The following is an 18,284-nucleotide window of genomic DNA, read 5'->3' on the forward strand; positions in this document are numbered from 1 at the left end:
CTGAGCAACATAACGAGACCCCCATTTCTACAAAAAATAAAAGATACTAAATTAGCAGGTCATGGTGGTTTGTACAATAAATCAGCAGGTTATGGTGGTGCATGCCTGTAGTCCTAGCTACTCAGAAGGCTGAGGCAGGAGGATCGTCTGAGCCTAGGAGTTTGTGGTAGCCTGGGCAACAGAGCGAGGCCTGTCTCTAAAAAAAAAAATAAAAAACAAAAAAACTGGATGTCTGATAAAAGATCTACCAACAATCTTTTAGTCCTAAAAAACTGTAAGTACATACATTTATATGAATGAAAAGTTTATAACAATATATTTTAAAAGTATCATTTGAAAATGTATGCTAATTTTATGGCATCATCTATATCTTACTAACTGAGAAAACAAATTTCTACTCATATTCAATGGATATTTTAAAAGACTAATTGTGATCCTGAAATCTGCTTATGTAAATTTAACAGTTAAAATTTGACTTTACACAAAAAAGAATGAAATCATATCCTTTGCAACAACATGGATGCAGCTGGAGGCCATTATTATTAGTGAATTAACACAGAAACAGAAAACCAAATACCGCATGTCCTCACTTACGAGTGGGAGCTAAATACTGGGTACACATAGACTGTTATGAGTTAATGTGACCCCCAAATTAGACACTGGGAACCCTAAAATGGGGAAGGGTGGGAGGAGGGCAAGGGCTGAAAAACTACCTATAGGATACTATGGTTGTTATTTGGGTGACAGGATCAATAGAAGCCCAAACCTCAGCATCACATAATATACTTATGTAAGAAACCTGCACATGTACCCCCTAAATCTAATTTTGTTAAAATTGGCTTTAAGTGACAGTGTAGCAAAAAATATCCAATAACATTTTTGTTTTCCAAGCTTTCTTTTTCAATTATACAGCTTAAGTGTTAAAAAATTACTGAGTTTTATCAAATAATTACTAGCCCCAATCTCCTACTTTAAAAATTTATTTAAATAAAATGCATCACAATAAACATAATAAAAAGTACTTTTTCAGCACTATTTTAATTGAATGCAACAAATTCTGAGGGCCTTCTATGAACCGGAAACTGTCCTTGGCACTCAGTGTACAAAAACAAGACACAGTCTCTGCTCTCCAGAAGCTTAAAGACCAGAGGCGCAATAAACACCTAAATCAATAAATAATTTCAACACAATGTGGTAGAAGTATACACAGAAAGGAGAGGCCCTTGGCCAAGGTGAAGGAACATGAGAGAGTGGGTAGGGGTGATCACCAGAAGGCACTAGGAGGAGGTCATCAGAAGAAGGTCATCGTAGAGCCTTCATGGCGATGATGCCTGAACAGAGTCCTGAAAGATGAGCAGGCATAACCAAGTAGAGAATGGGTGAACATAATAGTAAAGACATGGAAGCGTGAAATAGCATACTGGATTATAGGAAGCACAAACAGGAATTTTGAAAAAATATGTTCTACCAGGACGCCATGGCCTTTCTCTGGCTTTTGTTTCTTAAAACCTTTGTATGTCGTCCTCCATAGGCTCACAACTGAGGACAAACAGATTCCATCAACTACAGGCTTTATGTCCGTTAATCTCAGCCATCCAGAACATGGAAAGGGACCTGAAACAAAAAACTACTACCAAACAATCTATGTGGTAAGAAATATAAGCTAACATCAAGAAGGAGACAAAAATTGTACAATATCCTGGGTATATTTGGTGTAGGGGCATTCAGCTTTACATCACTCAAAACCCCTGTGAGAATATATTATGGAATAATACATGATCTGATGGTCAGAACAGTAACTCAGAGTTGCAGAGATAAACTTATCTCTTGTGTACCTTGCTTATAAAGCAGGGGGCTGTGTAATAAATATACTTAGAAAAATTTTTACTCAATATTGTTAAAAATAAAAATGTTTTACATTAAATAAGAAGTCTGCCATTACCTGTGAAATTCATGTTTGTGAACCGCCTCATTTCCTGACCATAACAGACAGAAGAGATGTTATAGTACAAATAATAAAATTTAGTGATTCATAAAGAGTCTTTGGGTAGAAAATATTTAAGGTCACAGATTGTGAGAAAATTAAAAAGCTATAGCTTCTGATTTAGTATATGCATTAAATCTTCATTTCTACAAGATTTCTATTTCAAAAGTTTATTCATCTGACATCTTCATACACAGAAAGTCTCAATACATTAATTAAAAGATAAATGAATTTGCTAAATGACTTTATATGTTGAATGAATTATATTCAGTATTGCATTGTAAAATAAACTGTTATGAATCAATGTGACCCCCAAATTGGGCAGAAAATAAAAGCATTCCATGAAGTATTCTACTTTCTTACATTGCCAAGAGAGGTATACACTACAGACCAAATCTCTATTCTAGACTTAAATCAAAACCACAAGATGATATAAAAATATTTTAAATATCAAAAACATGGGACAGATTAGTCAATTTTGGGTAGCCATAATGAACTAGGTATTTTACCACATCAAACACTCTATCCTCAAGGACCTGACATTAATATAGCCAAATTCACATAATTAACCTCTTTTTAAAATTTAAATGTTAAAGTTTTTGCATTAAGCATAATCTACACTCTCTCCATGGACCTATAAATTTAATCTAATCATGTAAACACAACTTTTAAAAATTATTGATCTATATTCTCTTTCCATTTATAGTCTACACATTGTAAATTAAATTCTACACAAGTTTTCATTCTTTTCTTCTTAAGCGAGTCTTCATCCAGGCTTATTAAATATCTGTGTTAGTACACCAATAACCTAAGATATGTTTCTTTATTCTATATAATAAGATTAGTTTCTTAATTTTACATTAAATAAATGAATTTGGAAGTATTAACATTTATAGAGAAATACTCCAGTTTCTATGGATTTACATGATTCTGTACATTATCCTTGATATGTGGTATGGTTAAGGCTAGGAAAAATAGTGTCGGAGTACTGATTTATAATTTCATAAAAACAAATTAATCATTTGTAATAATTAAAGCATAAGAGCTTTTTAAAAATTATTTTTCCCATAGTATACAACAGCCCGACTTTTTTTCCTTGCTATTGGCCAATAAAACCTTTGTTAAAAATTACACTTCAATAGACCATTATTTAAATGTTAAAAATGCAAAATTTTTTAAGTTTTCAATCCCTAATTTAAAAAATTAAAAGCATAAATTTTTGATATTTTAATAACTTAATATACTCTAGAAATAAAGCTGCCAAAGATCAGTTCATTGTTAATTAGAGATCCTCCCATTATTATGAAGAAAATATTCACAATCTTCATATTTATCAAAGTAACATTTTAGTTAGGTGTCAATATCTCATTTTTAATAGAATGAAATTCTGAATTTCATAATCCCACCATCCCCCCAGTTGAGATGCATTTGCCATTTTCAAGGTTTTAGAAACACTTGTTGAAAAGACCACTGAAGAGTTTACAGTAGCAGTGTGAAATTTTAGGTATCCCAAGGAAGTATAGAATGAAAAATGTTTGAGAAGCGAGGATAGCGTTACGACTTTCAAAATTAATTAACATGAAACTCCTAAAGTAAACCTGATTTTTGCGTTGGGTAAAGAAGACTCTTAGAAGATCGAATCCCAAGGGAACTGCAAGTGCCAACCGCTTTAAAATGTACCTTTCCCAGATGACACCATTTACCCTTGTAAGAAAACAAGTTACTCAGATTAGCGTAATTCCAATGAACACTGAGGCCACGAAGGAAAAAATATCCAAAAGTGTTGGTTATTCCACCCCCAGATTTGCAGCCGTTTCAGGGACACCCCTTAAGTGCTCTTCCTCTGCAGATGTAGGGTAGACCCCCCATGTCTGACAACCCTTTAGAAATAAAATTGCAAAGAAGTTATCACTTTCCAAAGGGCGGGGGAAGGACAAGTGAGAGACGTACGAGAACCGACGCGCTTTGTCCTCTGAAATACCTCATATTTACTTTTGACAAAAGAAATAAATAGAAGCAAAACCGAGATTCATAAGAAACTCTTTCTGCTGCTTGCACAGGCCAAGCTTCTCAAAGACCCCGGAGAAAAGAAGCGCGCTGGAGGCTCACCTTCCATGTCGCTGCCCGGCCCGGCTGGAGCTGCCGCTGTGGCTACCCGGCCTCTCCACGTGCTCCTGCCGTCGCCTGGACTCAGCGCGCAGCTGGCGGGAGATTCCCGGCACGGGGAGTCCCCGGGATCCGGCCGCCGCGTCGGCGCAGACTGAAAGGGGCAGGAGCCGGCGACCTGCCGGTGCGCGGGGTTACAGCGGCGCTGGCTGGCGGCTGCTTTAAAGGACGCTGGCCGTGGAGTGCGGCGGGTTCCGCACCTCCAGCCCCCTTTTGAATGTCAAACCCAAGGAACCCCGACAGGATGGAAATGGCGCATCACTAAATTGTCTCAAAATGTCTATTTTAGAAGGATAATGGATGAGAAAAGTAATATCACACGGAGGGTGGGGGGTCAGCCTCGCTTTCTTGGCAAGCTCAAGTTCAAAGACGTTTATTTTAAATTGAGGGAGATCTGGAACTTTTTGTCTAGATTCTGTGATAACAGCCGTGGAAAGTATCAATGAGAACTCCCTTCTTTCAAAGTATTTTTTTTTTCCTTCCTCACTTTTTCATTTCACATGGTAAAAGTTTTTTATCCAAGTTTTCAGAAAGACAGTTGGATTTTGGCACTTTTATCAATTCAACTTTTTAATTTTTGGAAGCAATTATCTCACTTTTATTTTCCCTCTGGGAACTGCTTGGTTTATTTGCCACCACTCACACAATACTACCCACTCTATATAAATAGAGTGAGTGTTTTATAGAGTGTGTTGATTTTCTCCCAGCCTGCCTTCTTCCAAATAGACACCTTACAAAAATACGTACAGGATGTACCAGAAAATTAATCAAAGAAAGTAGAGCTAAGGGTTGAAGGTGGGGGCAGTAAGATAGTAAAATTAACTTAAAGATGTTAGTATACAGATATGTATCAGTCAACATCTTCTCCCAACATCCTCCCTACTGTCCAGAGGTAAAGCACACATTGGACTGCAGAGAGAGGAAAGGGGAAGTGACCACAAAACTGTTTTTCAAAGCAGAACTTTTCTTCACATTGAGGTTTAAGTGACATTGTTCAGGTGAGCCCTTCTAAAGATGCCCAGAGTGTTGGACAATATACGAATGAGTCTCAAAAGGCCACCGTCTCCGCTATTAGAAAATTATATGAGTGTATACAAATATATTTGAAACTTAAGGTTGAGGGTTTGTGCATCAGCTGACCATATCAGAAGAAACCCACACTTACAAGTTAAAGTATAAATGCTGTAATTTTATGAATTGTAGTTTTAACAAGAGTACGTCGTTGGTATAGGCAGTCTATGTGATGTCTGTATATATAAATATATTTAAGTGGGTGAAAAACTACACTGGCTTTAAGCACCACAGTAGCATCTCTATAACTGCATGAGTTGGGAGTTCTGCAGGATATCAATTTTGGAGAAATACTCTAAACACTAGGTCTAATTTTAGTACTGAAAGGGGAAATTTGTTGTTTGTTAGTTTCTAGAAGCAAAAATAGCACATCAAAAGTAGCAGAAGAGGAACTGTAAAATTTCACAAGGATGGTATGAGGATGAAAACTTATTTGGTTATTAAAAAGCTGTGGGCCAGGCGCAGTGGCTCACACCTATAATCCCAGCACTTTGGGAGGCCAAGGCAGGTGGATCACGAGGTCAGGAGTTCGAGACCAGCCTGGCCAACATAGCGAAATACTGTCTCTACTAAAAACACAAAAATTAGCTGGCTGTGGTGGCGCACGCCTGTAATCCCAGCTACTCAGGAGGCTGAGGCAGGAGAATCGCTTGAACCCTGCAAGCGAAGGTTGAAGGGAGCCAAGATCATAACACTGCACCCCAGCCTGGGCAACAGAGTGAGACTTCATCTCAAAAAAAAAAAAAAAAGTTGTAAGGAAACTTTATGATTTTCCATTACGATGTTCTCTGTATATTTGACAGTAGAATGTGTTAGTACTCTGTAAATAGTTCAATACTGAGTATTTCAGACTCCTGAGAGTGATACCTAAGTGGATTGAAAGTGGATTGGTAAAATAATTTATGTAGCTACTCCATCTTCAAGGAGATGTAGCATAAATCCCCACTGTTTAAGTGTGGGTGCACAAAGTGACTTCATTCCGAAGAGTATAGTATGAAAGCGGGGGAATAAACTGACAGTGGAGAAACCTAACAAACAGTACCTCAGCCAGCAGACCAAGGTTAACATCAAGTGATAAGGCATGTTGATAGTATGTCTCCTTGATATGATGTGATGAGAATGTCATTTTATCTCTGTAATCTTCATCCTAAGAACCCATAGTTCCAGTCTAATATGCAGAAAGACAAAATTCCAGTAGAGAGGCATTCTACAAAATACCTCACCAGTTAAAGCCAGGTCAAGACCTTCAAAAACAAGAGAAGTCTGACCCAGCCAAGGGGAATCTAAGGAGATACAATGACTATAGGTAATGTGGGATCCCGCATGAGATCCTGGAGCAAAAACAAACAAACAAACAAACAAAAAGAAACGGGGTGGAGAGGTCATTGAATAAAAAAGTAAGGAAATCTGAATAAAGTTTGGACTTCAGTTAATAGTAATGTATCAATATTGGTTCATTAATTGTAAGAAATGTACCATACCAATGTAAGATGTCAGTAATAGGGAAAATCGGGAGGGAGTATGTAAAAACTCCCTGTACTGTTTTTGCAATTTTTCTGTAAATATAAAACTCTTCTAAAATAAAAAGTTTATATAAAAAGAGTGGATGGGTACTTCTGACAGACAACTATTACTCATTTGGTTAAGTCTCCTCTCATAGGATTTAGTTTATCACACAGGATTTACAAGGATCAATTACTTACCAAAAACCGAGAAGCCAATAAAACACACTGTGGATTTATAATGTACTTTGACAAAAACTGGAATGACGAACTTGTAGGGAATCAAGATAATGCCTAAATCTGTCTTCATTATCATTACCTTAAGAAGAGAGCAGTTGAGACCAGACCATGAATCCAGACATGGTAACTGACAATGGGTGGATCTGACTCACTGAGTCACATTTCATGGCTTATGCTATATAGGTAAAATTAACAGTGACTAAAAATGAAATTACTGACAAAGGTTGCTCCTGGACCATATGAGATAGTCCAAGTACTGACTCGGCTCAAAGGAAATAAAACCGAAAACTCTTGATCTCACCCAAAATAACCATTCTGCACCCTGTCTGAACCTTGGGCTCTCTCTACTAACCAGCCTACTCAAAACCACTACTGAGGGTGGTGTCCCGCTGCTAAGAAACAGACAACGCACAGGGCCTTTCGGGTCACCAAACTAGTAGCCAAGAAGGAACCATCAAAGACGAGGGCATGATCCCCTTTGGAGCTCCCTGATCTTGACTAATCATTCATCCCTACAGAAAAAGCCAATCTGGCTCTTGCCTTACAACTGGGCCCATTTTTAAAGCAAGGTCACTTCATCAACCTAGATACCTTTGCACTGGGGGAGGTCTCTCACATCGCCTCATACTTGAAGTGAAAATGAAGATTCAACGTTCCTCTCGAGTGGGAAGGCCCAGAGGCGCCTTCTTGGCTCAGTAGTGGCTCTTCTGGGTCTTGGTCTTGCGGGTAAAGAATGCAATTAGGTAAAAATCGCGTGTCAGTTTGAAAGAGATTGGACACACAGTTTCAGTGTTCATGAGAAGAGAGGCGCAGGAAATCCCCACACGGGCCTCTCTGCTTCACGTGAGGGGGAAATTGTCACAAGTCTCTGCCTTCCTCAGGTCCCCTTCCTAGGGGATTCCTCATCGCATCCCCTAGCCGCCCTACCCCACCACGGTCCTTGTGACTCGCGGTGTTCTCTCCTTGATCCCTTCAGCCCCTAGTCTGGGGAATCCCCGGAACGCGACGCTGTGGCTTCTTTTCCTTTACTCTCTTCCTCCCTTCCGCTCCACTCAGAGAACAAGGGGCCAGGAGCGCGAGAAAATGGCGCCGGAAGCGAGGCGCGAAGATTCGCAGGCCTGCTGCCCTGTGGGCGCGAGGGGAACTGGCGTTCGCCTCGCCTCCCTCGCCGTCGCCCAGCCCCAGCGCGCGAGAATCGAAGCACGCACGCGCTCTCCTGCGCGTCCGCTCCCGCGGTGGCGACGGACGGGTAGGGGAGGCGACCCCGGCGTTCTGCTCCGCACTGTGTAGGAGGTGGGGCGGTGCGGAGGTGTTGGGCCGGGGCTGAGGTAGGAAGGGGTCTGTCCCTCGACGCCTCCTGCAAGGCCAGCCCCTGAACTGTGATGCGAACGTGGGTCCTACTCTCCGCGGTGCTCTGGTGCCTCACAGGAGGTGGGGCTCCCTCCGCCCGGTGCCCAGTCCTCTCCCTCTGCCCGAGCTTCCCGGTCCTGCCTCCTTCGCCCTGCCCTGCCCTGCCCGACTCTGAACCCCGCTCCTCTTCTAAGTAAAAGTCAGTGGTTTCTTTCCTCCGCAGTCCGATGCCCGCGTTCTACGTTATTCAATACGAAGGGCTTCGTTTATGGCAAGACAGGACAGCCAGGTAATAAGGACCTCTACACACGCGGGCCCATTGGAGGGGCTGGAACTGCGAAGCTCTTCCCGGAAGAGCTTCCCTTACCTGGAGGGAAGGGGAACGAGCCAGCCTTTATTGAGCATCTATTATACCAAGCATCTGCTTGGCAGTTCACGACGGTCGCATCTTTTCATCCTTACAGCGACCCCTATTGTGTCGCCTTGCTCTAAAGCCTTGCAGCTCACAAGGGGCTGGGATTTATTCCAGATCTCTTTCTCTGATGCCATCTCACTTCCAGGTGTCTCTGCTGCTTTGCAACGCGGGAAAGCCACGCAGAGGAGTGATTTCCAAGGCCTTCTGTTTGGAATATCTTTAATCCTCTCTTTATTAACTGGAAAACTCACACGCATCCTTCAGGGCTCAGCTCAAATGTCCTTTATCTCTGCAGTGAAACTTTCCCGAGGAAAATTAGTTACATAGCTAATTTTAGATAAATTGAGCCAGTTGATAGCACGTGTCATGTTTAGACTCCTTGTATGTTTGGGTTCTCTCCCTGACCCCCAACCAAATTGTAGGACTTTGTCTTTATGTGCTCAGAGCCTGGCTGGCATTCAGTAGGCTTTAAAATTAATATCTTTCCGGGTTGCAGTGATTCCAAGCATACCATCGTTCTGTCCACCCAACCAGAAACAAGGAGTAATCGCACATCTTCCTATATGCCCCAGATAGGCTTAATTATTGTTCCTAATGGAGAAAATCTGCAGTTAGAGATGGGGTTTCACCATGTTGGTCAGGCTGGTATTGAACTTCTGACCTCAGGTGATCCGCACGCCTCAGCCTCCCGAAATGCTGGGATTACAGGCATGAGCCACAGCACCCAGCATATATATATGTGTGTATATGTGTGTATGTGTGTACATATATATATATATATATATATATATATTTTTTTTTTTTTTTTTTTAAGACAGGGTCTCTCTCCATCACCCAGGCTGGAGTGCAGTGGTGTGATCTCGGCTCACTGCAACCTCCGCCTCCTGGATTCAAGCAATTCTTCTGCCTCAGCCTCCCAAGTAGCTGGGATTACAGGCGCCCACCACCATGCCCAGCAAATTTTTGTGTATTTTTAGTAGAGACGGGGTTTCACCATGTTGGCCAAGCTGGTCTTGAACTCCTGACCTAGGTGATCCTCCCAAAGTGCTGGGATTACAGGCGTGAGCCACCACTCCCGGCTAATCATCTTTAAAATAGTGTTGCTGAAGTGTTTTTCTGAACTTTTTTTGAGAGGGAGTCTTGCTCTGTTGCCCAGGCGGGAGTGCAGTGGTGCAGTCTCGGCTCACTGCAGCCTCTGCCTCCCGGGTTCAAGCGAGTGTCCTCCATCAGCCTCCCGGGTAGCTGGGATTATAGGCCTGCATCACCACACCAAGCTAAATTTTGTATTTTTAGTAGATACGGGGTTTTGCCATTTTCCTCAGGCTGGTCTCAAACTCCTGGACTCAAGCAATCCGCTGCCTTGGCCTTCCAAAATGCTGGGATTACAGCCATGAGCCACCATGCCCAGGCCTTTTCTGAACTTTGAATTGCTTCCACCAACCCTCCAAAAAATTATGATTTGAGTGAGTTCTAAATCTGTACATTAAAATGAACTTTAAATGTATAATGCATATTTTTATAAACAAAACTGTAATATGGAAAAATGTCATGACTCATGACTAATAGTGTAGAGTTTTAAAAAGCTTACTATGAGAAGCAAAAAGGACTTCAGACTAGTGTTCTAAATGTTATATATTGATTTTTAAAATAGTGAAATCCAGCAAGAACTAATTCATGTCTTCAGGACAAAATGGTAGGAGTATATTTCTTAATTTAATTTTGCTATATAATGTAGTTATACATTATTTTATTTCATCACAGGCAAAATATATGTAAAGTTACATCAAAATAGCCCAGTCCTTATCTGTATGGATTTTAAGCTTTCTAAAAAAGAAATAGTGGACCCCACCTACTTATGGATTGGGCCTAATGAAAAGACGTTAACAGGTAAATTTGATTTTAATATGTACTTTTTTAATGATGTGAACATATTTTTAGAAAATCACTATTGCTTATTGGAAAGAACAAATTGAAATTTAATTTTAATGGCAGTTTCTCTTGCTCCCTACTTAGAAAAATCATGTTATATTTTGGCCACTTCCTTATTTTCTCCTTATGCAAAAACTGAAGCGGTAATTTTTGTGCCCTACTTCTCAGAGCTGTATTAATTCAAAGATCTTTATAAAACCTAAAATTTATCATTGTAGCACCAGTAATAGGAGATGAAATATCTAATATATAATTTTTCATGATGTTAAGAGTGCCTTGGAACATAAATATTATTAATTAGTTTCCAACTTGTCTGAAGAAATTGTATAGTACTACAGAGCAATGTAATCTCTTTTTCTGAATTACTGGTATGAGCCAATTGAAACTAGATGCCAAGAAACAAAGAAAACCAAAATATATTTCAAAAGTGTACTTATGTAGTCTTCCATAGAGTAATATGACAGAATTAAGATTTTGTGGGATTCTTAAAGTTGAGATAGTTCATTAATTTTTAAAAATTTTGTATCTATTTATAACTCCAAGTGTACTAAATAATGCTTGATATGTTATATGTTAAATAAGTAATTTACTATTCTGTTTAGGAAATAATAGAATAAATATAACTAAAACTGGACAGCTGATGGTGAAAGATTTTTTGGAGCCTTTGTCTGGACTTTACACATGTACTCTTTCTTATAAGACTGTTAAAGCAGAAACCCAAGAAGAAAAGACAGTCAAAAAGAGATATGACTTTATGGTCTTTGGTAAGAATTTAGGCACCTTTTAACTTGTACATTTAGTTCAGATCATAATTAAGTGTATGGTTTCTCCGTTTAATGAAAAAGAGTCTGTAATAGGTGACTATCACCAATTACGACTTACAAAATATTTCGGGATGTATTTGACTAAGCAAACTCTTAAGTTGACATCAAGATAGTTTATCCTAAATAATCTTCTTTCAACTCCCTACTTGCCTCTGTCTAGATATGCAAGCACATCTACTTTATCACAATTTAGCAGGTAATTTTAAAACTGATCTTTAATTCTATAAAAGCAAGTTAATGATCCTTTCACTGGGCTGTGCTGACAGCAATAATAATTTCTGTGAATTAAGGCCCTCCCCAAAAAGTCTTTCTTTTTCTTGATACTGTTATCTATATAGCCAACCCACAGAAGCCATTTCTCTTGATGTACCAAGTAGATAATATATCAGATGAAAACAACATTTCTCATTAAAGTTAACAGTTTTGTGTATTTTTGTGAGGACTAACTGATAAAACATGTTATTAGATAAGTTTCTATGCTGATTGCAAGATTGGTGGGATTGAGTATTACATAGTGTTTGAAAATTGTTTGGTAGAGGAAATTAATGCTAGGCACCATTGCTTTTACTCTCATCCTTCTGTTTTTAAAGCCTATCGGGAACCTGATTATTCATATCAGATGGCTGTACGTTTTACCACAAAGTCTTGCATAGGGAGATACAATGATGTGTTCTTTAGAGTGCTGAAGAAAATCTTGGATAATCTAATGTCTGATTTGTCATGCCATGTCATAGAGCCATCATATAAATGCCATTCTGTTGAAATTCCAGAACATGGCCTCATACATGAGCTATTTATAGCATTTCAAGGTAAAATTTTAAAAATTTATTTAATTTTGAATTTAGTCCTGAACCACAATAGATTGCAAAATTAATTACCGTATTAATATAAGATATTTTTAAAGTAATAGGTCTTAAATGTTTGTTAAGCACTAAAGTATGTAGTTGACCTTAGCCTGTTGATGGTTTTAAAACTTAACACACCAAGTAATTACTTTCAAATGACATATTGTTGCTTCTTTAAAATCAATATTTTATTAATACAGCCTTTAGGCAGCTAATATTTCACTTATAACTTCTTATAGAATTTTAAATTGCATTTTTGAAAACTTAGTAAAAGTGAATAACCAAACCACATTTATTTCTATTCATTTTAAAGCCTTGTAGTTACTTACATTAGCCCCCAGATGGAGTGAAACCATCAAGTATAAATTATTCAAATTGTACACCTTGTTTTATTACTAGGATTAGATAGCTGGACTAAACACATGCCTGCATGCACAAGGAATTCAGCACTTGGACCTTTATTGAAATGTTCGGAACTTTTCAGAATCCGTTTGTGAATCTATTGGTTTTTTTCTCTTCAGTTAATCCTTTTGCACCAGGGTGGAAAGGTGCTTGCAATGGATCTGTTGACTGTGAAGATATCACTAATCGTAATATCCTCCAGGTGAGAATTTCATGGTAAGGAAGAAGTATTTGTCTTTTTCTTCTTTTAGAGACAGGGTGTCACCCAGGCTGGAGTGTAGTGGTGCGACCATAGCTCACTGCAGACTCAAACTCCTGGGCTCAAGTGATCTTCCTGCCTCAGCCAAGGAAGAAGTATTTGAAAATCAATAAAGCTATTTTAAAATTTTTTGTAAATACTTTGTTATATTGAAACATTTCTTTAAAAACCTATTTCTCCATCTTGTGAATATTTATCAATAATAAAAACATTTCAAAGGAGGAAATAAATTATTTAAAAAAAAAAACAAATATAGGCCGGGGGCGGTGGCTCAAGCCTGTAATCCCAGCACTTTGGGAGGCCGAGACGGGCGGATCACGAGGTCAGGAGATCGAGACCATGCTGGCTAACCCGGTGAAACCCCGTCTCTACTAAAAAAATACAAAAAAATAGCCGGGCGAGGTGGCGGGTGCCTGTAGTCCCAGCTACTCGGGAGGCTGATGGCGTAAACCCGGGAGGCGGAGCTTGCAGTGAGCCGAGATCCGGCCACTGCACTCCAGTCTCGGCGACAGAGCAAGACTCCATCTCAAAAAAAAAAAAAAAAAAAAAATATATATATATATATATATATATATATATAAAGTATTAATAATACTGATTTTTCAAGTATCGATTTTTGGTTTCAGTTTTTTAAACTGAGATTATGAGATTCTTAGTTATTTCAAGATGTGATTTTTTTTTCTTTATCAAAAGAGAGCTGGAGTATCAAGATGTGTTATTCTGGAGTAGCACATCTGTAATATCAGTTCCCAAGGTTAGTATTATGTATTTTATCTATTACAGAAGGATAGATCCCTGGTCTTTGTTCCCCAAGTGATGATTAAATAGTAACTTAAAGAACAATTTCACAAACATGTCACCCTACGTTAAGCCAATGGTGCTTCCAAAATTATATCTACATTGGTCATAATAGTTGCTCTCCCCTCTACCATCCTCAGAGGCTAAGGACATAGTCTTAAAAATCCCTTCACTCTCTGGTCTAGTTCCTGAGCTCATACCCTTAATTGATACTGTGCATGGCTTATGAGAAGTACTTAGTTAAAATTAGTTATTATTAAATTCTGTGCTCAAAAACCCAAAATTTACATCATCAGTTTATAATGCTGATTAAAGAAAAATCTTTTTTTCTTTTCTTTTCTTTTTTTTTTTTTTTTTTTTTTGAGACACAGTCTTGCTCTGTTGCCCAGGCTGGAGTGCAGTGGCAGCCATCTCAGCTCACTGCAACCTCCATCTCCCAGGTTCAAGCAATTCTCCTGCCTCAGCCTCCCAAATAGCTGGGACTAAAGGTGTGCACCACCACACCCAGCTAATTTTTTGTACTTTTATCAGAGACGGGGTTTCACCATGTTGGCTAGGCTGGTCTCACTCCTGACCTCCAGAGATCTGCCCACCTCAGCCTCCAAAAGTGCTGGGATCACAGGTGTGAGCCACCGCACCTGGCCAAGAAAAGTCTTACTTTCCGTTTTGCTTGACTCTTTTTCTTTGATGATCATGGAAATTAGATATAATGAACACCCAATTATCTACATATGGGATAGACATTGCAAATAATTCAAAACAAGTTTTTTGTCTTAATTTTTCTTTTCATTTTGTTTTGTTTTGTTTTTGAGATGGAGTCTCATTCTGTCACCCAAGCTGCAGTGCAGTGGCACAGTCTCGGCTCACTGCAGCCTCTGCCTCTGGATTCAAGTGATTCTTGTGCCTCAGCTTCCCGAGTAGCTGGGATTACAGGTGCCTGCCACTACACCTGGCTAAGTTTTGTATTTTTTAGTAGAGACGAGGTTTCACCATGTTGGCCAGGCTGGTCTCGAACTCGTGGCCTCAAGTGATTCGCCCACCTCTGCCTCCCAAAGTGCTGAGATCACAGGCATAAGCCACCGCGCCCAGCCTAATCTTAATTTTAATTTTTATTTTTATTTATTTTGTGGTTTTTTTTTGAGATGGCGTCTCGCATTGTCACCCAGGCTGGAGTGCAGTGGCATGATCTCGGCTCACTGCAACCTCTGCCTCCTGGGTTCAAGGGATTCTCCTGCCTCAGCCTCCTGAGTAGCTGGGACTACAGACACATAACACCACGCCCAGCTAATTTTTGAATTTTTAATAGAGACGGGGTTTCACCGTGTTGGCCAGGATGGTCTCGATCTCTTGATCTCTTGATGTGCCCGCCTTGGTCTCCCAAAGTGCTGGGTTTACAGGCATGAGACACCGCGCCCAGCCAATTTTTCTTAACCATTGCACATATTAATTAACAACAATTGATAAGGTCAAGGCTAGACTAATTTTGGTGTTAGCACACACCTTTTCTGGAATTTCTCTATGTAAAGTATGGCATGCTTACAGTACATTATTGCCTGTGATACTGGAGGATAAATTTGGTTCATGGTTTAGTAATTGTACCTTTCTCTGGTATTTTTCAACCTTAGGCAAGAGATCGAATAGAAGAATTTTTTTGGAGCCAAGCATATATTTTCTACCATAACTTTAATAAAACTCTACCAGCAATGCATTTTGTGGACCACAGTTTGCAAGTAGTACGTCTGGATAGCTGTCGACCAGGCTTTGGAAAAGATGAAAGTCTACACAGTAATTGCGCTAGCTGTTGTGGTAACTATAAAATATAAATATCTAAATATTTAGGTTATATATAAGGTCAGAAGAATATATAAGTAATTCACTTGGCATAACTGAATAGAATCTTTACAGTGATTCTTTTACCAAAAAAAAAAATATATATATATATGTGTGTGTGTATATATATATGTGTATATATATATGTGTGTATATATATATGTGTGTGTATATATATATATTTAGCTAAAGGGAAGTAAAAATTCAGAGCCCCAATATATACATATATATATTTTTTTGAGATAGAGTCTCACTCTGTCACCCAGGCTGGAGTGCAGTGGCGCGATCTCAGCTCACCACAACCTCTGTCTCCTGGGTTCAAGTTATTCTTCTGCCTCAGCCTCCCCAGTAGCTACCACAGCTGGCTAATTTTTGTAAAAAGTAGGGACAGAGTTTCACCATGTTGACCAGGCTGGTCTCGATTGAACTCCTGACCTCAAATGATCCGTCTGCCTTGGCTTCCCAAAGTGCTGGGATTACAGGTGTGGGCTACCATGCTTGGCCCTTTTTTTTTTTTTTTTTTTTTTTTTGAGACGGAGTCTGGCTCTGTCACCCACGCTGCAGTGCAGTGTGGCGCAGTCTCAGCTTACGGCAACTCTGCCTCCCAGGCTCAAGCCATCCTTCAACCTCAGCTTCCCGAGTAGCCAGGATTACAGGTGTGCATAAACATTTTTGTATTTTTAGTAGAGACAGAGTTTCTCCCTGTTGCCCCAACTGGTCTTGAATTCCTGAGCTCAAGCAATCTGCCCGCCTTGGCCTCCCAAAGTGCTGGGATTACAGGCATGAGTCACTGCGCCCAGCCAAAGCCCAAATTTCTTAAATATAGCTATTTTAATGTATATTAATTCTTCCTGATGTACTCTCTTGTATTATAAACATTTCTATAATGTTCTGTCTTAAGCTACTGTACAATGAAGGAAAACAGAATTGTCCTGCCTAGAAAGCAGAGAACTAGGAAATAGGAACTAGAAAACTAGAAATACGAACTCATAAATGGGGCACTGCAGAAGATACTGTAAAATGCTGATAGTAAAAGAAAAAATAGGATTCTCCCTTTCTCCTATTAAGATCATCAAATTATAAAGTTTGAAACTCGTAAATAATCTTCCACAACTTAAATGAGCTGAACATTACTTGGTATAATATAGGCACTGAAATGGTGTGATATTAAAGGCAGATTTACATTGTTGGCATAAAATGCCTCCAAGTGGTAGAGGCATAAAATACCTCTAAATTATAATTACTCCCTGTGTTTTCCTCTGCAGTGGTTTGTAGTCCTGCGACTTTTAGTCCTGATGTTGATGTAACTTGTCAGACCTGCGTTTCTGTCCTTATCTACGGAGCTAAATCTTGCCCATAAACTTCAAACAAAAATCAGCCACATGAAGATTAGAGGTGGAAGCATTGTTACTTACTTGTGGAAGTGAGGGACACAAGATGATTTTCACATCCCAGAGCATCACAGATAATTCCATCAAGTAAAATCGCTAAGACCAAACCACTGGAAAACATGCATTTGAGAAACTTTAAAATAAATGGTTAACATGGCATTTCTAAGAAGGCATTTAATCCAATATCTCCAGTGTACAAAGGAAACTTGAAGTATTAATGGATGATTTTTAATGAAATGTTTTATTGTTTACAAACAGTATGTTGCTTTGTACCTAGGAGTATAGTAAGGTCAAGAAGGGTATCAAAGTATAATAAAATAAAATTTTATACTCTCCATATATTTATTTGTTTGGAATCGCTCTTGTATGATATAAAGGCGTGTATATTATCCTTGTATTAGAACCAAAAAAGTTATTTATTTTGGTCCCTATGATTTTATTTTTAAGATAAATTAATATACTATATTTTTTAAAGTATAGGTTTAGGTTATAGAATAATAGAGCAGATAATACATAGAGTTCCATACACCCACCGTACCCCATACCCTCATTCCTCCTTACACAATTTCTCCTATTATTAAGATCTTGCATTAGTGTGGCACATTTGTTATGAATGATGAACCAATATTAATTTATTATTAATTATAGTCCATAATTCACATTAAGGTTCATTCTTTGTGTTGTAAGTTTATGTGGGTTTTGACAAATTCATAATGGCATGTGTGCACCATTGCAGTTTCATCTCTGCTTCACTTATTTATCCCTTCCCCTGAGCCCTGGTAACCATTGATCTTTTTACTGTCTCTACAGTTTTGCTTTTTCCAAAATGTCATGTAGCTGATTGGAATTATACAGTATGTAGACTTTTTAGACTGGCTTCTTTCACTTAGCAATATGCATTTAAGCTTCCTCCATGTCTTTTTGTGACTTGATAGCTCATTTTTTATTGCTGAATAATGTTCATTGTATGGATATAGCACAGTGTGTTTATCCATTTGCCCATTAAAGGAAATCTTGGTTGCTTCCAGTTTTTGGTGATTAAGAATAAAGCCGCTATAAACATCTGTGTGCAGGTTTTTGTATGAACATAAGTTTTCAACCCAATTGTGTAGATAACCTAGGAGTGTGACTGCTGGAGTGTGACTGTGTAGTTTCATGAGAAACTGCCATACTGTCTCCCAAAGTGGCTTACCATTTTGCATTACCACCAGCAATGAAAAAGTATTCCTGTTATCCTTATCCTTCCCTGCATTTGGTATTGTCAGTTTTTTTTATTTT

The 18,284-nt window shown here is 38.9% G+C and overlaps 2 protein-coding genes across 8 annotated transcripts in view; one reads left to right on the forward strand and one right to left on the reverse strand.

Moving 5' to 3' along the window:
* The window catches only part of IKZF3 (IKAROS family zinc finger 3), a 102,373-nt gene extending 98,013 nt beyond the window's left edge, over positions 1-4,360 (reverse strand). For 3 of the 5 annotated variants that reach the window (XR_013406651.1, XR_013406650.1, XR_013406652.1), the window contains exon 1: positions 4,094-4,359. Coding sequence is in view for 1 of the 5 variants with exons in the window: in XM_001093342.5 (XP_001093342.1) it covers positions 4,094-4,100 (7 nt within the window). In the remaining 4 variants the exon portion in view is untranslated. Of the gene's footprint in view, positions 1-4,093 lie in introns of all 5 variants that reach the window. The other 2 variants (XR_013406649.1, XM_001093342.5) reach the window with 2 other exon arrangements.
* Positions 4,361-8,203: 3,843 nt separating this feature from the next.
* ZPBP2 (zona pellucida binding protein 2) lies at positions 8,204-18,068 on the forward strand. 3 transcript variants are annotated; one of them, XM_015119546.2, is made up of 8 exons: positions 8,204-8,394; positions 8,537-8,602; positions 10,490-10,615; positions 11,260-11,421; positions 12,072-12,290; positions 12,848-12,930; positions 15,411-15,591; positions 16,881-18,068. In XM_015119546.2, the coding sequence occupies exons 1-8, from the start codon at positions 8,346-8,348 to the stop codon at positions 16,973-16,975; spliced, it is 981 nt and encodes a 326-aa protein (XP_014975032.1). In that variant the 5' UTR covers positions 8,204-8,345; the 3' UTR covers positions 16,976-18,068. The 3 variants fall into 3 exon arrangements, with proteins under 3 accessions (XP_014975032.1, XP_014975034.1, XP_028692285.1); XM_015119548.3 differs by lacking the exon at positions 16,881-18,068 and having other exon boundaries at positions 12,848-12,944; positions 15,411-15,563; XM_028836452.2 differs by lacking the exons at positions 8,204-8,394; positions 8,537-8,602 and adding an exon at positions 10,069-10,191.
* Positions 18,069-18,284: the final 216 nt, after the last annotated feature.

Source organism: Macaca mulatta, chromosome 16 (genome assembly GCF_049350105.2).
Source record: "Macaca mulatta isolate MMU2019108-1 chromosome 16, T2T-MMU8v2.0, whole genome shotgun sequence".
Lineage (NCBI taxonomy): Eukaryota > Metazoa > Chordata > Mammalia > Primates > Cercopithecidae > Macaca > Macaca mulatta.